Source organism: Ranitomeya imitator, chromosome 2 (genome assembly GCF_032444005.1).
Source record: "Ranitomeya imitator isolate aRanImi1 chromosome 2, aRanImi1.pri, whole genome shotgun sequence".
NCBI classification, from domain to species: Eukaryota; Metazoa; Chordata; class Amphibia; order Anura; family Dendrobatidae; genus Ranitomeya; species Ranitomeya imitator.
In genome coordinates this window covers 56,016,816-56,040,337 of record NC_091283.1, presented here as the reverse complement: position 1 = coordinate 56,040,337, position 23,522 = coordinate 56,016,816, and the positions used below count along the sequence as shown (strand labels likewise).

The 23,522-nt window shown below is 47.3% G+C and overlaps 1 protein-coding gene across 1 annotated transcript in view; it reads left to right on the top strand.

Moving 5' to 3' along the window:
• The first annotated feature begins 13,155 nt into the window (after positions 1–13,155).
• KCNK6 (potassium two pore domain channel subfamily K member 6) overlaps positions 13,156–23,522 on the top strand; it is a 29,400-nt gene continuing 19,033 nt past the window's right edge. The window contains exons 1-2 of the mRNA XM_069746783.1: positions 13,156–13,477; positions 18,767–19,083. Coding sequence (XP_069602884.1) covers positions 18,777–19,083 — 307 coding nt within the window. The 5' untranslated portion in view covers positions 13,156–13,477; positions 18,767–18,776. The remainder of the gene's footprint in view (positions 13,478–18,766; positions 19,084–23,522) is intronic.

Below are 23,522 nucleotides of genomic sequence, written 5' to 3'. Positions count from 1 at the left end.
CGGCCCCACGTGACCGCATACAGGAGAAGATGCGGCCAGAACAGGAAGCAGCGACAGCCAACGAGGGAGCTGGGTGAGTATTGTCAGAACAGCGGGCGGGTGCACAGGGGGTGGGAGGGCGGGGGGCACATAGATCTTTATTTTAAACACTTATTCATATCTTCTCTGCAGCAAACGCTGCTGCAGGGAAGATATGAATCACGGCTTCAGGACCAGTGGGGGGGACAGCGCTTAATGTAGCGCTGTCTCCTGCACGGCACACGGACTGCACACGGACAACGTCCGTGTGCTGTACGTGTTTTACACGGACCCATTGACTTTAATGGGTCCGTGTAATACGTGCGCTCCCACGAACACTGACATGTCTCCGTGTTTGGCACACGGAGACACGGCCCGCAAAAAATCAATGACATCTGCACAGATGCATTGATTTGTATGTGTCTACGTGTGTCAGTGTCTCCGGTACGTGAGGAAACTGTCACCTCACGTACCGGAGACACTGACGTGTGAAACAGGCCTTAGGCCAGTCTCAAACGTCCAGATATTTCCGGTACCGGAAGAAACGGTCCTGGAGCTATCCGTGTCCGTGTGTGCACGTAGGCCATCCCCGTGTCATCCGTGTGCTGTACGTGTGTCCATGTTTATCGTCCGTGTGCTGTCCGTGTCCGTATATTGAAACAATTTGTTTCAATTTTAACCCTATGACAGCACACGGACAGCGCACAGACGGCATCCGTATGTGGTACGTGTTTACACGCACCCATTGACTTTAATGCGTCCGTGTGATCCGTGCGCTCCCACGAACACTGACATGTCTCCGTGTTTTGCACACGGACACACGGTCCGTGAAAACACGCTGACATGTGCAGAGACACATTTATTTCAATGTGTCTACGTGTGTCAGTGTCTCTGGTACGTGAGGAAACTGTCACCTCACGTACCGGAGCCACTGACGTGTGAAACCGGCCTTACAGTGGTTTCCAAATGTGAAGTGTATGAGCTGAGCTGTAGTACCTGAGTACAGCCACTATGCATTGTATGGCGCTGTGCTACGCTGGCTGAGTAACTACATCTGGCATCCTGCAAACAGCTGTTCGCTGAAGGTGCCAGTAATAGACAAACCCTTTACTTGGCACAGTGCATTTTGCCAAATCTTATGGTCATTGTCCCAAAGCCTGAGGAGGCTGCAATCATAGAATGTGTTGGAAGGGACTTCCAGGGTCATTGTTTCCAACCCCCTGCTCAATGATTCTGATGACAGGTGCAGGCACGGAGACCAATTTCTCTATCCAATTCTCCAAATACAGCAATATCTTCATTCTTCCTGCCTGAATATACAGTTAGGGCCAGAAATATTTGGACAGTGACACAATTTTCGCGAGTTGGGCTCTGCATGCCACCACATTGGATTTGAAATGAAACCTCTACAACAGAATTCAAGTGCAGATTGTAACGTTTAATTTGAAGGGTTGAACAAAAATATCTGATAGAAAATGTAGGAATTGTACACATTTCTTTACAAACACTCCACATTTTAGGAGGTCAAAAGTAATTGGACAAATAAACATAACCCAAACAAAATATTTTTATTTTCAATATTTTGTTGCAAATCCTTTGGAGGCAATCACTGCCTTAAGTCTGGAACCCATGGACATCACCAAACGCTGGGTTTCCTCCTTCTTAATGCTTTGCCAGGCCTTTACAGCCGCAGCCTTCAGGTCTTGCTTGTTTGTGGGTCTTTCCGTCTTAAGTCTGGATTTGAGCAAGTGAAATGCATGCTCAATTGGGTTTAGATCTGGAGATTGACTTGGCCATTGCAGAATGTTCCACTTTTTGGCACTCATGAACTCCTGGGTAGCTTTGGATGTATGCTTGGGGTCATTGTCCATCTGTACTATGAAGCGCCGTCCAATCAACTTTGCAGCATTTGGCTGAATCTGGGCTGAAAGTATATCCCGGTACACTTCAGAATTCATCCGGCTACTCTTGTCTGCTCTTATGTCATCAATAAACACAAGTGACCCAGTGCCATTGAAAGCCATGCATGCCCATGCCATCACGTTGCCTCCACCATGTTTTACAGAGGATGTGGTGTGCCTTGGATCATGTGCCGTTCCCTTTCTTCTCCAAACTTTTTTCTTCCCATCATTCTGGTACAGGTTGATCTTTGTCTCATCTGTCCATAGAATACTTTTCCAGAACTGAGCTGGCTTCTTGAGGTGTTTTTCTGCAAATTTAACTCTGGCCTGTCTATTTTTGGTATTGATGAATGGTTTGCATCTAGATGTGAACCCTTTGTATTTACTGTCATGGAGTCTTCTCTTTACTGTTGACTTAGAGACAGATACACCTACTTCACTGAGAGTGTTCTGGACTTCAGTTGATGTTGTGAACGGGTTCTTCTTCACCAAATTAAGTATGCGGCGATCATCCACCACTGTTGTCATCCGTGGACGCCCAGGCCTTTTTGAGTTCCCAAGCTCACCAGTCAATTCCTTTTTTCTCAGAATGTACCCAACTGTTGATTTTGCTACTCCAAGCATGTCTGCTATCTCTCTGATGGATTTTTTCTTTTTTTTCAGCCTCAGGATGTTCTGCTTCACCTCAATTGAGAGTTCCTTTGACCGCATGTTGTCTGCTCACAGCAACAGCTTCCAAATGCAAAACCACACACCTGGAATCCACCCCTGACCTTTTAACTACTTCATTGATTACAGGTTAACGAGGGAGACGCCTTCAGAGTTAATTGCAGCCCTTAGAGTCCATTGTCCAATTACTTTTGGTCCCTTGAAAAAGAGGACGCTATGCATTACAGAGCTATGATTCCTAAACCCTTTCTCCGATTTGGATGTGGAAACTATCATATTGCAGCTGGGAGTGTGCACTTTCAGCCCATATTATATATATAATTGTCTAAGGGTTTTTCCGTCTGTCTGTCTGTCTGTCCTGGAAATCCCGGCTCTCTGATTGGTCGAGGCCGCCAGGCAACGGGCACAGCGACGATGATGTCATAAAGGACGTAGACATCTCACGTTTCTGATTCAGCAACGAGCACAGTATCGACGTAGATGTCATAATGGTTGCCATGGCGATGATGATGTCATAAAGGTTGCCTCGACCAATCAGCGACGGGCACAGTCTGCCGCGAATTCTGGAATCATCATTGTCCATATACTACGGGGACATGCATATTCTAGAATACCCGATGCGTTAGAATCGGGCCACAATCTAGTTATATATATAATTGTATTTCTGAACATGTTTTTGTAAACAGCTAAAATAACAAAACTTGTGTCACTGTCCAAATATTTCTGGCCCTAACTGTATGAAGACATTGATATATTTGTTGATTTGAATCCCACTAATGACCACTGAGAAAGGTGGCGTTAACATATAGTCAGCTAAAATACAAAGGGAATCTGTCAGTTTGTGCTGCCTACACGAGTGGCAGCATGAATCAGAGCTTGGCTCCACGATTGTAGAGGTTTATCTTTCCGTGAAATGCTCCTACATTTCAAAGAAAATATAGTTGGAAGCAGCGTTGAAATGAAGCACCTTGGGCCCACCACAGAAAATCATTCTTGGGGCCCACTATGTAGCTACATAGAAATAAATACAAGTCCATCAATTGTGCGGTAAAACACGCTAATATCAGGGTATAATGCAGCCCCCCTCACATAGTGTAATGTAGCCCCCTCAGAGTATAATGCAGCCCCCTCATAGGGTATAATGCAGCCCCACTCATAGGGTATAATGCACCCCCTCATAGGGTATGATACAGCCCCCCTCATATAGACTAGTGCAGTCCCCCTAATAGGATATAATGCAACCCCCTTCATAGGGTATAATGCAGCCCCCCTCATAGTGTATAATGCAGCCCCCCTTATAGGATATAATGCAGACCCCTGACATAGAATAATGCAGCCCCCCTCATATGGTATAATGCAGCCCCCTTATATACAATAATTCAGCCCCCTTCATATGGTATAATGCAGCCCCCCTTATATAGAATAATGCAGCCCCCCTCACAGGGTATAATGCAGCCCCCTTATAGGATATAATGCAGCTCCCCTCATATGGTATAATGCAGCCCCCTTATAGGGTATAATGCAGACCCCTGATATAGAATAATGTAGCCCCCATCATAGGGTATAATGCAGCATCCTCCCACACAGAATATAATGCAGCCCCAGATGGAATATAATGTAGCCGTCCCCCCCCATAGAATATAATCCAGCCCCGCAGTCCTACAGTCTTATGGCCACCAGGACTCACTCACTGAGATATATATATATATATATATATATATATATCTCAAGAGGTAGAGCTACTGGCGGACATATAATCATATATATATATAATCATATATATATATATATATATATATATATATATATATACACTGCTCAAAAAAATAAAGGGAACACTTAAACAACAGAATATAACTCCAAGTAAATCAAACTTCTGTGAAATCAAACTGTCCACTCAGGAAGCAACACTGATTGACAATCAATTTCACATGCTGTTGTGCAAATGGAATAGACAACAGATGGAAATTATTGGCAATTATCAAGACACATTCAATAAAAGAATGGTTCTGCAGGTGGGGACCACAGACCACATCTCAGTACCAATGCTTTCTGGCTGATGTTTTGGTCACTTTTGAATGTTGGTTGTGCTTTCACACTCGTGGTAGCATGAGACGGACTCTAGAACCCACACAAGTGGCTCAGGTAGTGCAGCTCATCCAGGATGGCACATCAATGCGAGCTGTGGCAAGAAGGTTTGCTGTGTCTGTCAGTATAGTGTCCAGAGGCTGGAGGCGGTACCAGGAGACAGGCCAGTACACCAGGAGACGTGGAGGGGGCAGTAGGAGGGCAAAAATCCAGCAGCAGGACCGCTACCTCAGCCTTTGTGCAAGGAGGAGCACTGCCAGAGCCCTGCAAAATGCCCTCCAGCACCAGCAGGCCACAGATGTGCACCTGTCTGCACAAATGGTTAGAAGCCAACTCCATGAGGATGGTTTGAGTGCCCGACGTCCACAGATGGGGGTTGTGCTCACAGCCGAACACCGTGCAGGAGGCTTGGCATTTGCCACAGAACACCAGGATTGGCAAATTCGCCACTGGCGCCCTGTGCTCTTCACAGATGAAAGCAGGTTCACACTGAGCACATGTGACAGACGTGACAGAGTCTGGAGACGCCGTGGAGAGCGATTTGCTGCCTGCATTGTCCTTCAGCATGACCGGTTTGGCAGTGGGTCAGTAATGGTGTGGGGTGGCATTTCTTTTGAGGGCTGCACAGCCCTTCATGTGGTCGCCAGAGGTATCCTGACTGCCATTAGGTACTGAGATGAGATCCTCAGTCCCCTTGTGAGACCATATGCTGGTGCGGTTGGCCCTGGATTTTTCCTAATGCATGACAATGTCAGACCTCATGTGGCTGGAGTATGTCAGCAGTTCCTGCAAGATGAAGGCATTGATGCTATGGACTGGCCTGCCCATTCCCCAGACCTGAATCCGATTGAGCACATCTTGGACATCATGTTTCGCTCCATCCAGGGGTGGATTAAGGGTAGCCAGGGCCCCGGGCTGTTCAGACACTGTGGGCCCCCCGGGTCATGTGACGGGGGTCATGTGACGGGGGTCATGTGACGGGTGACAGGGGTCATGTGACGGGGGTCATGTGCCATACCCGAGCCAGATTATTCCAGAAAAATGGCCGGGCCCTACTCTACTGTAACCTATTAAATATTTGTTAAAATCTGCAATACAATTTAGGTATATTTTGACCAATAATATCACATACAAGGAACAAATACCACCGCACCATGACCAGACCACAAATTACAACCACAGTGATCGAATAATATCACATACAAGGAACAAATACCACCGCACCATGTCAAGACCACATATTACCATTTGGTGACCAAATAGCACATACAAGGGACAAATACCACAACACCATTTCCAGACCACATATTACCACCACATAGTGACTGAATACTACAATACTGATCAGTAATAAAAAAGAAAACAAAAAAACAAACAAACACAATACTATAACACTATAAGTGCCAGTATTCACAGGAGATCTGTACTTAGTATGCAGTGTCTGTGTAGAGGTAATACAGAGATCACTGGTGGTATTATACACAGGAGCTCTGTATATAATGTATATGGAATACAGTGATCACTGGTGACATAGTACACAGGAGCTCTGTATATAGTATACAGTGTATAGTGTCAGTGTATAGGTAACACTGACTCACCAGTGACGTCTCTAGGTGAAGTCCTTCATCTTTCATCCAGCAAAGACCGCCATCATTTTTTCTAGCCAGGACTCGTTTCTGCAGGAAATAACACAGTTATCTCGAGCTCCGCTTGCAGAACACATTACTTAATTTTTCACAACTTCTACATTACAACACGAAGAAAAAAAGGCGACAGTGTCACTCTGCACAGTAACAGGACCGCCCCCCCATTTAAAACAGTATACTCAAAAAAATAAAATAAATACATCACTGCAGTAATAATATCCCTTAATTAGCCCCTATGGTAATAATATTCCCCACCCTGGCCCCGTGTGTCTCATTCCTGGCTCCAGCCATATGTTCTCGCATCCTGCACTCATGACTATCCATTCTACACCATATGATCTCCCCATCCTGCCCCATCTGTCTCCATCGTATCCATCCTGCCCCATGATCCAATCCTGCCCCGTGTCTCCAATCATGCCACGTGTCTACATTCTGCCCATGCCTCCAGTCCTGCCCCCAGTGTGTCCAGCAATCTGCCCCAGTGTGTCCAGCATATTGCTCCAGTGTGTCCAGCATTGCCCCCAGACAGTGTGTCCAGCAATCTGTCCCAGTGTCTCCAGTATTGCCCCCAGTGTGTCCAGCAATCTGCCACAGTATGTCCAGCATTGCCCCCAGACAGCGTCAAGCAATCTGCCCCAGTGTATCCAGCATATTACCCCCAGTGTGTCCAGCATATTACCCCCAGTGTGTCCAGCATATTACCCCCAGTGTGTCCAGCATATTACCCCCAGTGTGTCCAGCAATCTGCCCCAGTGTGTCCAGCATATTACCCCCAGTGTGTCCAGCAATCTGCCCCAGTATGTCCAGCATATTGCCCCAGTGTGTCCAGCATTGCCCCCAGACAGTGTGTCCAGCAATCTGCCCCAGTGTCCAGCATTGCCCCCAGACAGTGTGTCCAGCAATCTGCCCCAGTGTGTCCAGCAATCTGCCCCAGTGTGTCCAGCAATCTGTCCCAGTGTCTGACTCCAGCATATTGCCCCCAGTGTGTCCAGCAATGTGCCCCAGTGTCCAGCATTGCCCCCAGACAGTGTCCAGCTATCTGCCCCAGTGTGTCCAGCAATCTGCCCCAGTGTGTCCAGCATATTACCCCCAGTGTTCCAGCATATTACCCCCAGTGTGTCCAGCATATTACCCCCAGTGTTCCAGCATATTACCCCCAGTGTGTCCAGCATATTACCTCCAGTGTGTCCAGCATATTACCCCCAGTGTGTCCAGCATATTACCCCCAGTGTGTCCAGCAATCTGCCACAGTATGTCCAGCATTGCCCCAGACAGTGTCCAGCAATCTGCCCCAGTGTGTTCAGCATATTACCCCCGTGTGTTCAGCATATTACCCCCAGTGTGTCCAGCATATTACCCCCAGTGTGTCCAGCATATTGCCCCCAGTGTGTCCAGCATATTGCCCCAGTGTCTCCAGCATTGCCCCCAGAAAGTGTGTCCAGCAATCTGCCCCAGTGTCTCCAGCAATCTGCCCCAGTGTCTCCAGCATTGCCCCCAGTGTGTCCTCCAGCAATCTGCCCCAGTGTCTCCAGTATTGCCCCCAGTGTGTCCTCCAGCAATCTGCCCCAGTGTCTCCAGTATTGCCCCCAGTGTGTCCTCCAGCAATCTGCCCCAGTGTCTCCAGTATTGCCCCCAGTGTGTCCTCCAGCAATCTGCCCCAGTGTCTCCAGTATTGCCCCCAGTGTGTCCTCCAGCAATCTGCCCCAGTGTCTCCAGTATTGCCCCCAGTGTGTCCTCCAGCATTGCCCCAGTGTGTCCTCCAGCATTGCCCCAGTGTGTCCTCCAGCATTGCCCCCCAGTGTGTCCACCGTAACCGTTAGCTTATCAAAAAAAAAAAAAAAAAAAACAGTCTCCTCACCTGTCCGCGCTCCAGGCGGCGAGCTCCTTCCAGCAGCGCACACTCGCCGGCAACTGACAATGACGTCAGACGCCAGCGACGTGTGCGCTGCGGCCGACATCAGCTGCCAGCCTCCAATTGGCTGGCGGCTGTTGTTGTTAACTATTGATGTGCGGGCGCGCGCCCGCACATCAATAGGAAACCGCCGCAGCGCCGGAAGGGGCCCGGTGAGCAGAGGAGAAGGGGCCCAATGCGGGCCCCCTCTCTCTGCCCACCGGATCCGGGGGCACATACATGCCGGCCCGGCGGTGGGCATTCAATCACAGACGATTAGTGGAGGGTCAATCTGTGCGGCAGCCCAGGGCCCCCCCAGACCACTGGGCCCTGGGCTACCGCCCATATTGACCCTCTGATAATCCGCCCCTGGCTCCATCCACCATCGTCATGTTGCACCACAGACAGTCCAGGAGTTGGCGGATGCATTGTCCTGCATTAGGAGGAACCCAGGGCCCACCGCACCAGCATGCGGTCTCACAAGGGGTCTGAGGATCTCATCTCGGGAACCTAATGGCAGTCAGGCTACCTCTGGCGAGCACATGGAGGGCTGTGCGGATCTCCAAAGAAATGCCACCCCACACCACTACTGACCCACTCCCAAACCAGTTATGCTGAAGGATGTTGCAGGCAGCAGATCGCTCTCCACGGCGTCTCCAGACTTTGTCACGTCTGTCACATTTGCTCAGTGTGAACCTGCTTTCATCTGTGAAGAGCAAAGGGCGCCAGGGGCGAATTTGCCAATCCTGGTGTTCTGTGGCAAATGCCAAGCGTCCTGCACGGTGTTGGGCTGTGAGAAAACCCCCCATCTGTGGACATCAGGTACTCAGACCATCCTCATGGAAGGACCACAGTACCAACCCATACAAAGATAAAAATTGGCACAAGGAATGTAAAATTAACAAGTTTTATTAATGAATTATTTGTTAAACATACATCATAATTACCTAGGTACCTCAAACAACAACTAGACGCCACTAGGCATAGGGCACAAATAACCACAACTACTATATAATTAATAATGAGAGATACACTCATACAGCATAATACCACATACACATGATATCTCCCTATACTACCTAGTTTAAGCCACTGGCGCACGCCTAAGTGGCAGAAAAAACCAAGGGAGACTCTCCATGTACTTAGTAAAATACCTGCGTAGTATAAAAGTACTTTAAATAGCAAGTGAAGGTATATTACCTATATAGTGCCCACGTCCTAATGCGCGGCCCACCCCGACGCGCGTTTCGCCTGTTCTTCTTCCGGGGGCGTGTCAGGCAGCAAATCGCTCTCCACGGCGTCTCCAGACTCTGTCACGTCTGTCACATGTGCTCAGTGTGAACCTGCTTTCATCTGTGAAGAGCACAGGGCGCCAGTGGCGAATTTGCCAATCCTGGTGTTCTGTGGCAAATGCCAAGCCTCCTGCACGGTGTTCGGCTGTGAGCACAACCCCCATCTGTGGACGTCGGGCACTCAAACCATCCTCATGGAGTAGGTTTCTAACCGTTTGTGCAGACACATGCACATTTGTGGCCTGCTGGAGGTCATTTTGCAGGGCTCTGGCAGTGCTCCTCCTGTTCCTCCTTGCACAAAGGCTGAGGTCCTACTGCTGGGTTGTTGCCCTCCTACGGCCCCCTCCACATCTCCTGGTGTACTGACCTGTCTACTGGTAGCATCTCCATCCTCTGGACACTACACTGACAGAGACAGCAAACCTTGCCACAGCTCGCATTGATGTGCCATCCTGGATGAGCTGCACTACCTGAGCCACTTGTGTGGGTTGTAGAGTCCGTCTTATGCTACCACGAGTGTGAAAGCACAACCAACATTCAAAAGTGACCAAAACATCAGCCAGAAAGCATTGGTACTGAGATGTGGTCTGTGGTCCCCACCTGCAGAACCATTCCTTTACTGAGGGTGTCTTGATAATTGCCAATAATTTCCATCTGTTGTCTATTCCATTTGCACAACAGCATGTGAAATGAATTGTCAATCAGTGTTGCTTCCTAAGTGGACAGTTTGATTTCACAGAAGTTTGAATTACTTGGAGTTATAGTCTGTTGTTTAAGTGCTCCCTTTATTTTTGTGAGCAGTGTATACATATCTATATCTATCAAGCTTGACTTGACTTACTGGCCCCATAGCGGCTGGGGGAACGGGGGCCCTGGTCTGCCAGCCCTGACAGCAGTAAGTGTTAGCCTGCGTCTATCACTGCCTACTACTAAAGTGAAATTAATATTCACTCTTCTCCATGCCCATGGGGACATGGGGAAGAGTGAATAATAATTTCTCTTTAGCAGCGGGGACAGTCTTTAGCTACACCAGCCGACTTCAGCCTACTGTCACCCGCTGCTGCTCTGTTGACAGCGGGCAGGCCACCCTGACTCACGGGCCCCATACCAGCTGTGTGGTGTGCTGCTATTACCGATACACCACTGGCTGGGGGCTCCTGGAGCAGTGGGAGCCCTAGGCAGCTGCAGCCCTGTATGCTAGCAGGTGTCAGTGCCTGGGCCCACCGGACAATCCTCCAATGGGCCAGTCTGACCCTGGTTGGAAGATCCATCTTCTCTCTACCCATACTGAGAGGCGCTGGGAAGAGCCGGCTGGAGGCGGTGCAGGATTCATCTCTGGTTATGGTTCCCAGCTGGATCTTCTAACTTTATTTTCCCTGAAACCCTTCAGCATATTGGAGACAAAACATTTGCAACTAGGATCTGATTCCTGCTGCCCACAGTTTGGGCATCATAAATCAAGTGACAGGTTCTTTATAAGGCTATGTGCACAAGTTGCAGATTAGGCTTAGGAATTTCTGGTGCGGATTCTGCCTCTCCTGGCAGAAAACGCACCTGAGGATTTGTAGCGTTTTTTGTGCGTTTTTGCTGCGGTTTTCTTGCAGATTTGCTGCGTTTTTTACGCCTGCGGTTTTCTATAATGGAATGGGCACAAAAGCGCTGCAGATTCACAAAAAAGAAGCAACATACTACTTCTTTTAAACCGCAGCGAATTTTCCGCAAAGTGTGCACAGCATTTTTTTTTTTTCTCATCGATTTACATTAAATGTAAATCAATTGCGGATCTGCAGCGTTTCTGCACTGCAAAAAACGCTGCGGATCCGCAGAGAATCCGCAACGTGTGCACATAGCCTAAAACTGTTGTCTAGGATTAGAAAACTAAAGCTGACACACCTGTGCACATCCACAATGGATCTAAGCTTACAGGGCCACATTTTCTATACACACAAAAACATACAGCAGCGCTCCGTAAGCGCTAAGATGTAGCTAACATTGAATATATGAAATGTAAACTGCATTACTGCTATGTAGAATATACTTTTAAAAATGAATGAATTGTGCATAAATTGTGCAATTCATGGGAGCCCATCAGCCATGGCAAGGGGTACTTTTCTTTGATGGGACTCTAACTTAATATCATGCGTCTCCCGAGCTAAAAGTCTACAAATATAAAGTGCTAACCACTCCCCTTCCTTTCTATTGGCGTTTTTCAGTCTAAGTGGTATATTTAAGCCGGTTTATGTGGCACAATGATACACTGCCCCCTGAGGAAGCAGCGGCGAAACGCGCGTTGGGGTACCTGAGCCTGTGGCATCTGGCATCCGATGGGTAAGACGGGCTGCTGCGTATTTTTTCACATGCACTATTTGCACCTTATTTTTAGCCTTGTGGCTTATTCATAATACTGATGAGCCCTGCATGGTCTTTACCCAGCTTCATAGGTTCATTCCTTGAGGTTTCCCCCTTTATGCATATATATGTGTGGGTACTGGGAACGCTCTCATGTCATGGATAGCCTGCCACGCCAGATTCTTTGCATCATCTGCTATTAGACCTGTCCTATAGTTGTGGTATCATTTTTGTATACTTCATGTGATTTTTTTCATATATCTGTGTGCCTTGTCTTTGATATATAATTAATAAAGAGTGTTATACTTTTATAGTAATTTGTCTTGGAATTTATCACTATATCTTTACTAGTCATTATTGGGGAATGTAAAAACTCCAAGGTTTTCTCCGTATGTTTTCAAATATAAAGGGCAGGTACGATCCAGCACTAATTAACAAACAGCATTAGGCCAGATTTCTAGCATGGTGCTGTTTGTAGAAAACAACCATGCTTCTCTAATACTATAAAACCATTTTGGTGTGGAGACATAAGTAAGTACACCTTGATGATATTGTGCTTCATCATATACCCCCACCCCATTGTGAGCTCATTGCAGGGGCAGCGAAGTATCAGTTCTGTGTTCTTTTTTTTTTCTAAGTTCAGAATCTGGGTGAAAACGGAAATGAAGACCCTGCATTGATGGTGAGGCGGCCTAGATGACGCAGGTTCTCCGGCTATGGATTATGTTATTATTGTAACTTTACTGTCTGCTGATTTTTAGCAAATTTTTTTTCTATTTTTTTTTCACATCTAAAGCTACATACAGTTTTCTTCTGGCTTCCTGTTTCTGTGTCTTGATACATATATAACCAGGAGGAAGCGGGCGATGCGCATGCTTGACCGCCGCTCAATTTATTGTCTATGGGACTTCTGGAGAAAGCTGAGTACAGCGCTCCGCTATTTCCAGCAGTCCTATAGACAATGAACAAATATGAGGTCAAGAGTGCGCGTCAGTCAAGACGGTGATTCTGCAGTGTGTGGTTCTGGAGATCCAGATCGCTGGGGGGTGCGACTGCTGTGATCAATAATTTGTCTTTTATAGCTTTAATATTTTTATCTACTGTTGCTCACTTTTATGCACTCTTCCTACTCAGGTGACTCTTTTCTGCTTCTCTCCTCCTTGCCAAATTCCTATGATGACTCCTGTATAGAAGCTCTCTCTGTAGCTCCAGTCCTCATGGTCTCTCCACCTCTAGACACTCACACACAGCTCTCTCCACCCTCCCCTGGTGGAGGCTGTCTCTCCTCCCTCCCTGCACTCTCAGGAAGTTCTGACTTTTCCTCTCATGTAAAAGTTTTTTTTTGTTGCTCAGAGGTGGAGAAGTCAATAAAGAGACCAAGAGAGAGAGACAGGGGGAAGGGAGGCAGAGAGGTGGTGGCCACAGTAGCCTGAGCCACACAGATAGGGGGCTGATTACTGTGGAGGAGAGCAGAGACTGGAAATCCTGAGACATGAGCATGAATACATAGCTGAGTGCAGGAGAAGAGACAGCTAGGTTAGGAGAGACAGGGATTTAGACTGCTTAGACTGCCCAACTGAAAGAAGCCTCAGAAACCTGGAAGAGGCGGCAGAGACTGAGCAGGTAAGTGGCAGAGTTACCAGGCCTTTATTGTACTACGTGTCCTTTATGCTTATATTGTACCTGTTTTATATGTTCTAAGAGGAAATTGAGAATTTACATCTTTTTAAAGGATGTCCTACATGTCTACTGTAAGGATGGATAGTGACCGTAGAGGCCCCGAAGCGGCAGAGTAGATGTCGCCTCAGTAGATGCATTCTTGAGAAATTTTCTTCTGTCACTGCCCTTTGTGCTGTTGGAGATATATATAATGTATGTATATTTATGTGACAACACATATAAGTCCATATCAAGTGTCTCCGTTTCACCTGATGGGAAAAGTAACTACAGCGGAGAATCCGGGCCAGAACACTAGAACATTTTGAGCGACTTTAACTTTTTACAGGCCGTAAGTTGATTCAATCTAATTGGTTTCAGTTAAAACCTATGGGATAAATATGTCCTCAAAGGGTTAAGAAGTCATTTTTACGTTCCCGATAATAGGCAAATGATGGGGTTTTCCCGTAAGATAACGATCAGTAAAGTGGTGGTTAGACTGGTATAATTACCGGTATCGGTCCTACCACAGAGTAGTACAGTATTACACCCAGCTATGGTGGTGGCTAATCTCCGGGGATCCCGGCCCTGATTCTTCTCTACTCCAACATCATCAGCCTGGCCTCAAGACCAGATGGTCAACCAGCAGGTTCAGATGACTGTAATCTGCATGGGGGTCTGCCCACACACGTCAGGCCAGTGTTGGTTATTGCTCTTCTGAAAGCGATCTTTCCTTGAGTGTTCCCAGAAAGTTATTTTATCTCATAAAAAATGTACGACTAAAGCCCCCATACACATTACGCTAATGTCGGACGCACCCGCCGATATCGACGGGGTGCTTACAAGTCAGTATGTGGTCCCACTATATAGAGTATTAACCCGAACACACACAGCCCCCTATATATAGTATTACCCCACAAACAGCCCCCCTACATAAAGTATGAGCCCACACATCTCCCTATACACGGTATGAGCCCACATATCCCCCTATACACAGTATGAGCCCACACACAGCCCCATATACACTGTATGAGCCCACACACAGCCCCATATACACGGTATGAGCCCACACACATCCCCCTATACACGGTATGAGCCCACACACATCCCCCTATACACGGTATGAGCCCACACATCCCCCTATACACGGTATGAGCCCACACACAGCTCCCTATACACGGTATGAGCCCACACATCCCCCTATACACGGTATGAGCCCACACACAGCCCCATATACACTGTATGAGCCCACACATCCCCCTATACACGGTATGAGCCCACACACAGCTCCCTATACACGGTATGAGCCCACACATCCCCCTATACACGGTATGAGCCCACACACAGCCCCATATACACTGTATGAGCCCACACATCCCCCTATACACGGTATGAGCCCACACACAGCTCCCTATACACGGTATGAGCCCACACATCCCCCTATACACGGTATGAGCCCACATATCCCCCTATACACAGTATGAGCCCACACACAGCCTCATATACACTGTATGAGCCCACACATCCCCTATACACGGTATGAGCCCACACACAGCCCCCTATATATAGTATTACCCCACAAACAGCCCCCCTACATAAAGTATGAGCCCACACATCTCCCTATACACGGTATGAGCCCACACATCCCCCTATACACAGTATGAGCCCACACAGCCTCATATACACTGTATGAGCCCACACATCCCCCTATACACGGTATGAGCCCACACACAGCCCCATATACACTGTATGAGCCCACACATCCCCCTATACACGGTATGAGCCCACACACAGCTCCCTATACACGGTATGAGCCCACACATCCCCCTATACACGGTATGAGCCCACATATCCCCCTATACACAGTATGAGCCCACACACAGCCTCATATACACTGTATGAGCCCACACATCCCCTATACACGGTATGAGCCCACACACAGCCCCCTATATATAGTATTACCCCACAAACAGCCCCCCTACATAAAGTATGAGCCCACACATCTCCCTATACACGGTATGAGCCCACACATCCCCCTATACACGGTATGAGCCCACACACAGCCCCATATACAGTATGAACCCACACACAGCCCCCTATATACAGTACAAGTCCACACACAGCCCCCTATATACAGTACAAGTCCACACACAGCCCCCTATGTACAGTACAAGTCCACACACAGCCCCCTATGTACAGTACAAGTCCACACACAGCCCCCTACATACAGTATAAGCCGACACATCCCCCTATACAGAGTATGAGCCCACACATCCCCCTATACACGGTATGAGCCCACACACAGCCCCATATACACGGTATGAGCCCACACACAGCCCCATATACACGGTATGAGCCCACACATCCCCCTATACACGGTATGAGCCCACACATCCCCCTATACACGGTATGAGCCCACACATCCCCCTATACACGGTATGAGCCCACACATCCCCCTATACACGGTATGAGCCCACACATCCCCCTATACACGGTATGAGCCCACACATCCCCCTATACACGGTATGAGCCCACACATCCCCATATACACTGTATGAGCCCACACATCCCCCTATACACGGTATGAGCCCACACACAGCTCCCTATACACGGTATGAGCCCACACATCCCCCTATACACGGTATGAGCCCACATATCCCCCTATACACAGTATGAGCCCACACACAGCCTCATATACACTGTATGAGCCCACACATCCCCTATACACGGTATGAGCCCACACACAGCCCCCTATATATAGTATTACCCCACAAACAGCCCCCCTACATAAAGTATGAGCCCACACATCTCCCTATACACGGTATGAGCCCACACATCCCCCTATACACAGTATGAGCCCACACAGCCTCATATACACTGTATGAGCCCACACATCCCCCTATACACGGTATGAGCCCACACACAGCCCCATATACACTGTATGAGCCCACACATCCCCCTATACACGGTATGAGCCCACACACAGCTCCCTATACACGGTATGAGCCCACACATCCCCCTATACACGGTATGAGCCCACATATCCCCCTATACACAGTATGAGCCCACACACAGCCTCATATACACTGTATGAGCCCACACATCCCCTATACACGGTATGAGCCCACACACAGCCCCCTATATATAGTATTACCCCACAAACAGCCCCCCTACATAAAGTATGAGCCCACACATCTCCCTATACACGGTATGAGCCCACACATCCCCCTATACACGGTATGAGCCCACACACAGCCCCATATACAGTATGAACCCACACACAGCCCCCTATATACAGTACAAGTCCACACACAGCCCCCTATATACAGTACAAGTCCACACACAGCCCCCTATGTACAGTACAAGTCCACACACAGCCCCCTATGTACAGTACAAGTCCACACACAGCCCCCTACATACAGTATAAGCCGACACATCCCCCTATACAGAGTATGAGCCCACACATCCCCCTATACACGGTATGAGCCCACACACAGCCCCATATACACGGTATGAGCCCACACACAGCCCCATATACACGGTATGAGCCCACACATCCCCCTATACACGGTATGAGCCCACACAGCCCCATATACACGGTATGAGCCCACACATCCCCCTATACACGGTATGAGCCCACACATCCCCCTATACACGGTATGAGCCCACACATCCCCCTATACACGGTATGAGCCCACACATCCCCCTATACACGGTATGAGCCCACACATCTCCCTATACACGGTATGAGCCCACACATCTCCCTATACACGGTATGAGCCCACACACAGCTCCCTATACACGGTATGAGCCCACACATCCCCCTATACACGGTATGAGCTCCAGTCTCCGGTGCACTGAAGCGCCACACAGCAGATGGGATGTAACTACGTCATTGCGTCTGCTGTAACAGTCGCACATGCTGATTGGTGGAAGAAGAAGCTTGCGGACCCTCCTCCACAATTGTATATACCACTAACTGCATCATGAGGATGCAGATATCAATGAAATTGGAATGCGGGCAGGGGAGGGTAGCGACATGGGACGGCCACGTGGGCCAGTATTTTCAGCCCTTCGGGTGTCTCGGTGCGCAGGCCGGACTAGGACCGCCAGAGGGCCGGATGTGGCCTGCGGGCAGCACCTTGCCCGGGTCTGGTGTAGGTAATACGTGGCCCATTCAACTGTAGTGGAACCAGATGCCCTTACATTGCGGGATCTTCTATCTGAAATGCATTGGATGGGAGGTTTTTCGTGTAGAACATTCATGATTTATTCTGACGTTCCATATAATAGGAGGCTGTGTAGTAAATGGGTTATTGTATATTTTTCTAGTCTGCACGGGAGTGCTAACCGGTATAACAGGGACCACACCCAGATGCAGAATGATTATATGGCCATCTCCCGTGGTATTCTGATGTAATTGAAGCCTTTCATTGTTGGCACATAATGCCAACATTCTACAGATCCCGTCACCAGGGAGATCTAATAGATTGACAAAATCGATCACAATAACAGCCACATAATTATCACTTAAGATGAGTTTGCCTAGGAGCGCTTCGCTGTTCTTGTTTTCATAGGTAATGAATGGAGCAGTGGTCAGGTATCATCCAATCTGCACCTACATTTTGTAATGGGGATAAAAGTTCCACATTCTGCCCATCAGTGCGGGTGCCAGCGGCTGGACCCCGTCACTTAATAAGTTAACACCCAACAAACTTGTTTTCACTAGACATACCCCCGACACACCATGTCCTACTTCCAATGTTAAAAAGGAATGTTATTGGTAAAACCTTGTAGCAGTGGGGTTCACTGCGCTGCCAATGGATGAAATCAGGAGACCAAGGAGATTCCTATGTGATTTATTGGTAACGCGTTTCAAAATTATCCAACTTCTTCATCAGGACCGACCACAAGTGAAAGATACAGCTATACATTGTGTAGAGTGCAGGTAAAGGTCATATAAAAGGGGAAAACAAAGGTCTCCACACGTATAGCTGGTATTGACCAGCTTCCTCAGGAGTAAAAACATAACCATCACCCAAGACGATGACTCAACCCAGCCACACTTTACAGATTCATTAGATCACCCTTACTATACCACACAATCATTGTTTGAGGTCGGATTTGTCCTACTTGTCTAGGGTAGCATAAAACGTATTCTATATACCCTTGCATTTTACTAATTAACAAACTAGGCATCATTTCCAAAAAAGCAATAACCACCGTAAACTGTTTTGTCTTTTTTTTTTTTTCCAGCTCTTTTGACATGAGGTCCTGGCTGGTGCTTACACTGCTATTATTTGGCTACGCAGCCTATCTCTTCCTGGGATCATGGGTGGTCTCCACCATAGAATCTCCATATGAGGGAAATTTGCGTAAGGAGCTGAAAGAGCTAAAGCAGGCGTTTCTTCAGAGCAGTCCGTGTGTGAACGAGAGTAGCTTGGAGGCCTTCCTGGAGAAAGTGGTCAGCGCCAATAAATTTGGGGTCTCAGTGTTAAATAATGCATCTAATGAAAGCAACTGGGACCTGGCGTCGTCCCTCTTCTTCGCCAGCACTTTGGTGACCACTGTTGGTGAGTACAAGAATTTCCAAAGTTTTATCTCTTAACACGAAATGCAGTTTGACAGAGGAATGGTCATGGTCCGAAAGGAGGTGGACAACAAACCCAGAGTTGTATGGAGGAGCATCTTGAATTAGGATCAACTTATTCATTTAATTTCAGTGGGACTGGCCAACCATATTAATGTCTATGGAGGTTTCCCGACTTTTTCCCAACAAAGATGTTGGGGAACTTCTTTTTTTTGTTTCTTCTAGTAGCACCTGATTCACCTCTTCTAATTAATGAAACATGTATGGGGAGGAGGAATAGCTGTTGGCGAAAAGTAATTTAAAGCTCTACTACAGTAGTTAGAAGAGGCGGCCGAGATGCCGGCAGGTAGAATTAGGTCCACTGGGGTCTGGTTCTCCAAATCTTTTTACCCAACATTATTATTGGAACATTTAAGGTTAGCTCCCTCGTTCATACCCGCCATCAAGTAGCTAAAGTGGAAAGCGGCTGTAAAGAATATTTTTTTCTGGAGGGCAGAATCCATACATTATATATTGATTTTTTAACGTCCTTGTCTGCAGATTAGAACTCATTATTGTTGGCTTCTTTTTGGGTCGTGACTTAGCAAATTAAAAAGAACGTTGTGTATTTGCTGATACTGTAGGAATTCGTGGGAGTTAACTTGCATATGCAAATATCCTGGAGGCTCTCCCTTCATTATCGGAGTACAAGAGAAAATGTTGGAAAGTCCGTAGCTAGAAGATAATATTTCCGTTTTTTTTTCTACTGACACTGAGCAGATCATTGCCAGAGACGTGCAGTAACTCCAGCTCTCCGGTTTCACTTGGTGAAGAAAAGCAAACAATAAAACTATTAAACTCCATAATCCCATGCATTTCCCTCCGGGGTATTAGAAAAAGGCTTTGTTTACACAGAAATACTCGCCTCCCGTAGATAATCTGGTAATATCAGCAACCGATAACAAGCTAATTTTACAAGGAGACTGCCATATACCATGGACCGACGGCGGCTGAACCTGCCGATATCACCAGGATCGGGTAACAGCCTAATGTGTATGGGGGTCTCCTCACTTCCTCCCCCCCCAACATATGACATTGGGGAAGATAAGGATTGGGCAGGTCGCATTTCTAATGGATGATCCATTTGTGCACTTTCATACAAACAATTGGATTAAAACAAAAAGATAACAGAAACACAAATAAGACTGTGACAACACAATAGGAAAAAGTGGTCTGCCGCCCATGAGTGCAACCGTAGAGTGGTTTAGTATATATAAAGGATGTTTTGGGAAAAAAAAATTTTAAGTGTGAATGATGCCTGTAAAAGAAACTTGCCATGGGATTCATGCAGAAGGAGTTGGACACGGATTTGTTATTGCAGCCTTCTATTTTCAATGAAACGCTGCGGTATTTCAAAATTAATATACCGTACTTTGAAAAGCCGGCCTGGGGGCCATGCGGCTTCGATGACTGGTCCAAGGTTGGCCCATGTTGGCTTCTCCCCATCCCAGGTCTCTCTCTATGTGTACAGGGGAGAGCAGGGTGGGGAGAATCCGCCAGAGGCCGTTCTCGGACTAGTCATCCAAGACGCATTCATTGTTTCTGTGTAACTCGTATATGGCAAAAATAAGCCGCCAGATTCTGATTCACCCTGTCCGTGGTTTGGGCAACATGAATTTAATGACTGGGAAGGAATGAGGAATTGAGATCTCTCTTGAGGTTAGAAGACGTCACAGATAAGTTGTATGTGCAGTTTTAACCCTTGTTAATGGGAAAAGTGTTAGGACTCCAAATTAGACTGGATCCCTGTGAGCCTCCCACCTGCTATGTCCGCCACAGCAGGCTGGCTAATCAAAAATGGAGCCAAATATGCCTGCAGTTAGGAGGCGATTTGCTGGGCTCCCATCAAGCAGTCACTGAATATTGACCTGGCCAGTGAACCACCGAGTATTGACCTGGCCAGTGAACCACCGAGTATTGACCTGGCCAGTGAACCACTGAATATTGACTTGCCCGATGGACCGCTGAATATTGACCTGGCCAGTGGACCGGGTCCTGCACTTTGATCCATTCATCTCTACCTGTCACTCATACTAATCAGCTTTTGGTGCAGCAAAACTGGCACAATGAATTAAAGTTTGCAGCGGCCACGAACAGTACTACAAGCCGTCTCCCATACATGTGATTGAGGGACAGCATGTGATACCAATTACAGGCACTATATATAATTTAAGACACTGTGTTCATTTCAGTACTCCATATTAGATCACTGGAGACATTGAATACCTGACTGCTCTCGAATGTGTACAGGCAGCCTAAAGCCCCCCAACCATTTTGGATAGGTGTTGACCTTCAGCTCTCCCATAGACAGGGACGCTCTGCTGATTGCTCCTGGGCTCTCTGTGAGATAGCTGCTGCCAGACATCTCTGGTGGCGTCTTATCTTCCCAATAGCAAAAGTATTGGACATGACAGATCCTTATCTATCCCGGCAACATCTGTTGGGGTCCCACATATCCATTAGAGTGTTATCAGTCATATCTGTCTATATGTTCATGAGCCTGAAAACAACCTTTGATTTCTAGGGAATGCATCATATTTTGGTGTTCGAGAGCTGGTATTTAGTAGACTCCTTGTACTAGCCAATGACACAGATAGTTTGTGTACAGTATGTCCATCAGCTTGGCGTTCTCCGATTTCCGCATCACCGGGAGTACTGAAAGCCTTGACTGTGCTCCTTCTATTGCTGGGCCCCCACATTGACATCTGTGTGTCTTGGCTCCGGGCCCGATCATGGGTCAGCAACTCACTCGGCTTGTAAACATATTACATAGTGGTGAGAACAGAAGGGTCAGCGTAGTTCACTATAAATCCATGTGATGTACACGCTGTTTACATATACAATGGAATAATCTGCAGTCTCCACATCTACATACTGCAAAGAAGACACATAATAAAAAATGCCCCTCGCCTGGCTATCTCCATGAGACCAATATATTGTAAGAAAAGGAAAAAAACAGAATTTGATCCCAAGTAATAATAATAATAATAATAATAATTTTTATTTATATAGCGCCAACATATTCCGCAGCGCTTTACAAATTATAGAGGGGATTTGTACATACAATAGACATTACAGCATAACAGAAATACAGTTCAAAACAGATACCAAGAGGAGTGAGGGCCCTGCTCGCAAGCTTACAAACTATGAGGAAAAGGGGAGACACGAGAGGTGGATGGTAACAATTGCTATAGTTATTCGGACCAGCCATAGTGTAAGGCTTGGGTGTTCATGTAAAGCTGCATGAACCAGTTAATTAATTTTTTTTTTTTTTTTAATATAGGCCACACAGGGATCGTTAGGTTAATGCATTGAGGCGGTAGGCCAGTCTGAACAAATGAGTTTTTAGGGCACGCTTAAAACTGTGGGGATTGGGGATTAATCGTATTATCCTAGGTAGTGCATTCCAAAGAATCGGCGCAGCACGTGTAAAGTCTTGGAGACGGGAGTGGGAGGTTCTGATTATTGAGGATGCTAACCTGAGGTCATCAGCGGAGCGGAGGGCACGGGTAGGGTGGTAGACTGAGACCAGAGAGGAGATGTAGGGTGGTGCTGAGCCATGGAGTGCTTTGTGGATGAGGGTAGTAGTTTTGTACTGGATTCTTGAGTGGATGGGTAACCAGTGTAATGACTGGCACAAGGTAGAGGCATCGGTGTAACGGTTGGTGAGGAATATGATCCTGGCAGCAGCATTCAGGACAGATTGGAGCGGGGAGAGTTTGGTAAGAGGGAGGCCGATTAGTAGAGAGTTACAATAGTCCAGACGAGAATGAATAAGTGAAACAGTAAGAGTTTTTGCAGAGTCGAAAGTAAGAAAAGGGCGAATTCTAGAAATGTTTTTGAGATGCAGGTAAGAAGAGCGAGCCAGTGATCGGATGTGGGGGGTGAATGAAAGGTCAGAATCAAGGATGACCCCAAGGCAGCGGGCATGTTGCTTTGGAGTAATGGTGGAACCGCAAACGGAGATGGCAATGTCAGGCAAAGGTAGGTTAGTAGAGGGAGAAAACACGAGGAGTTCAGTTTTTGACAGGTTTAGTTTCAGATAGAGGGAGGACATGATGCTAGAGACAGCGGTAAGACAATCACTGGTGTTTTCTAATAAGGCAGGCGTGAGATCAGGAGAAGAAGTGTATAGTTGGGTGTCGTCAGCATAGAGATGGTACTGGAAGCCAAATCTACTGATTGTTTGTCCAATAGGGGCAGTATACAAAGAGAAGAGGAGGGGGCCTAGGACTGATCCTTGAGGAACCCCAACAGTAAGGGGAAGGTGAGAGGAGGAGGAACCAGCGAAACATACAGTGAAGGATCGGTCAGAGAGATAGGAGGAGAACCAGGAGAGAACGGTGTCCTTGAGGCCGATGGAGCGGAGCATAGTGAGGAGGA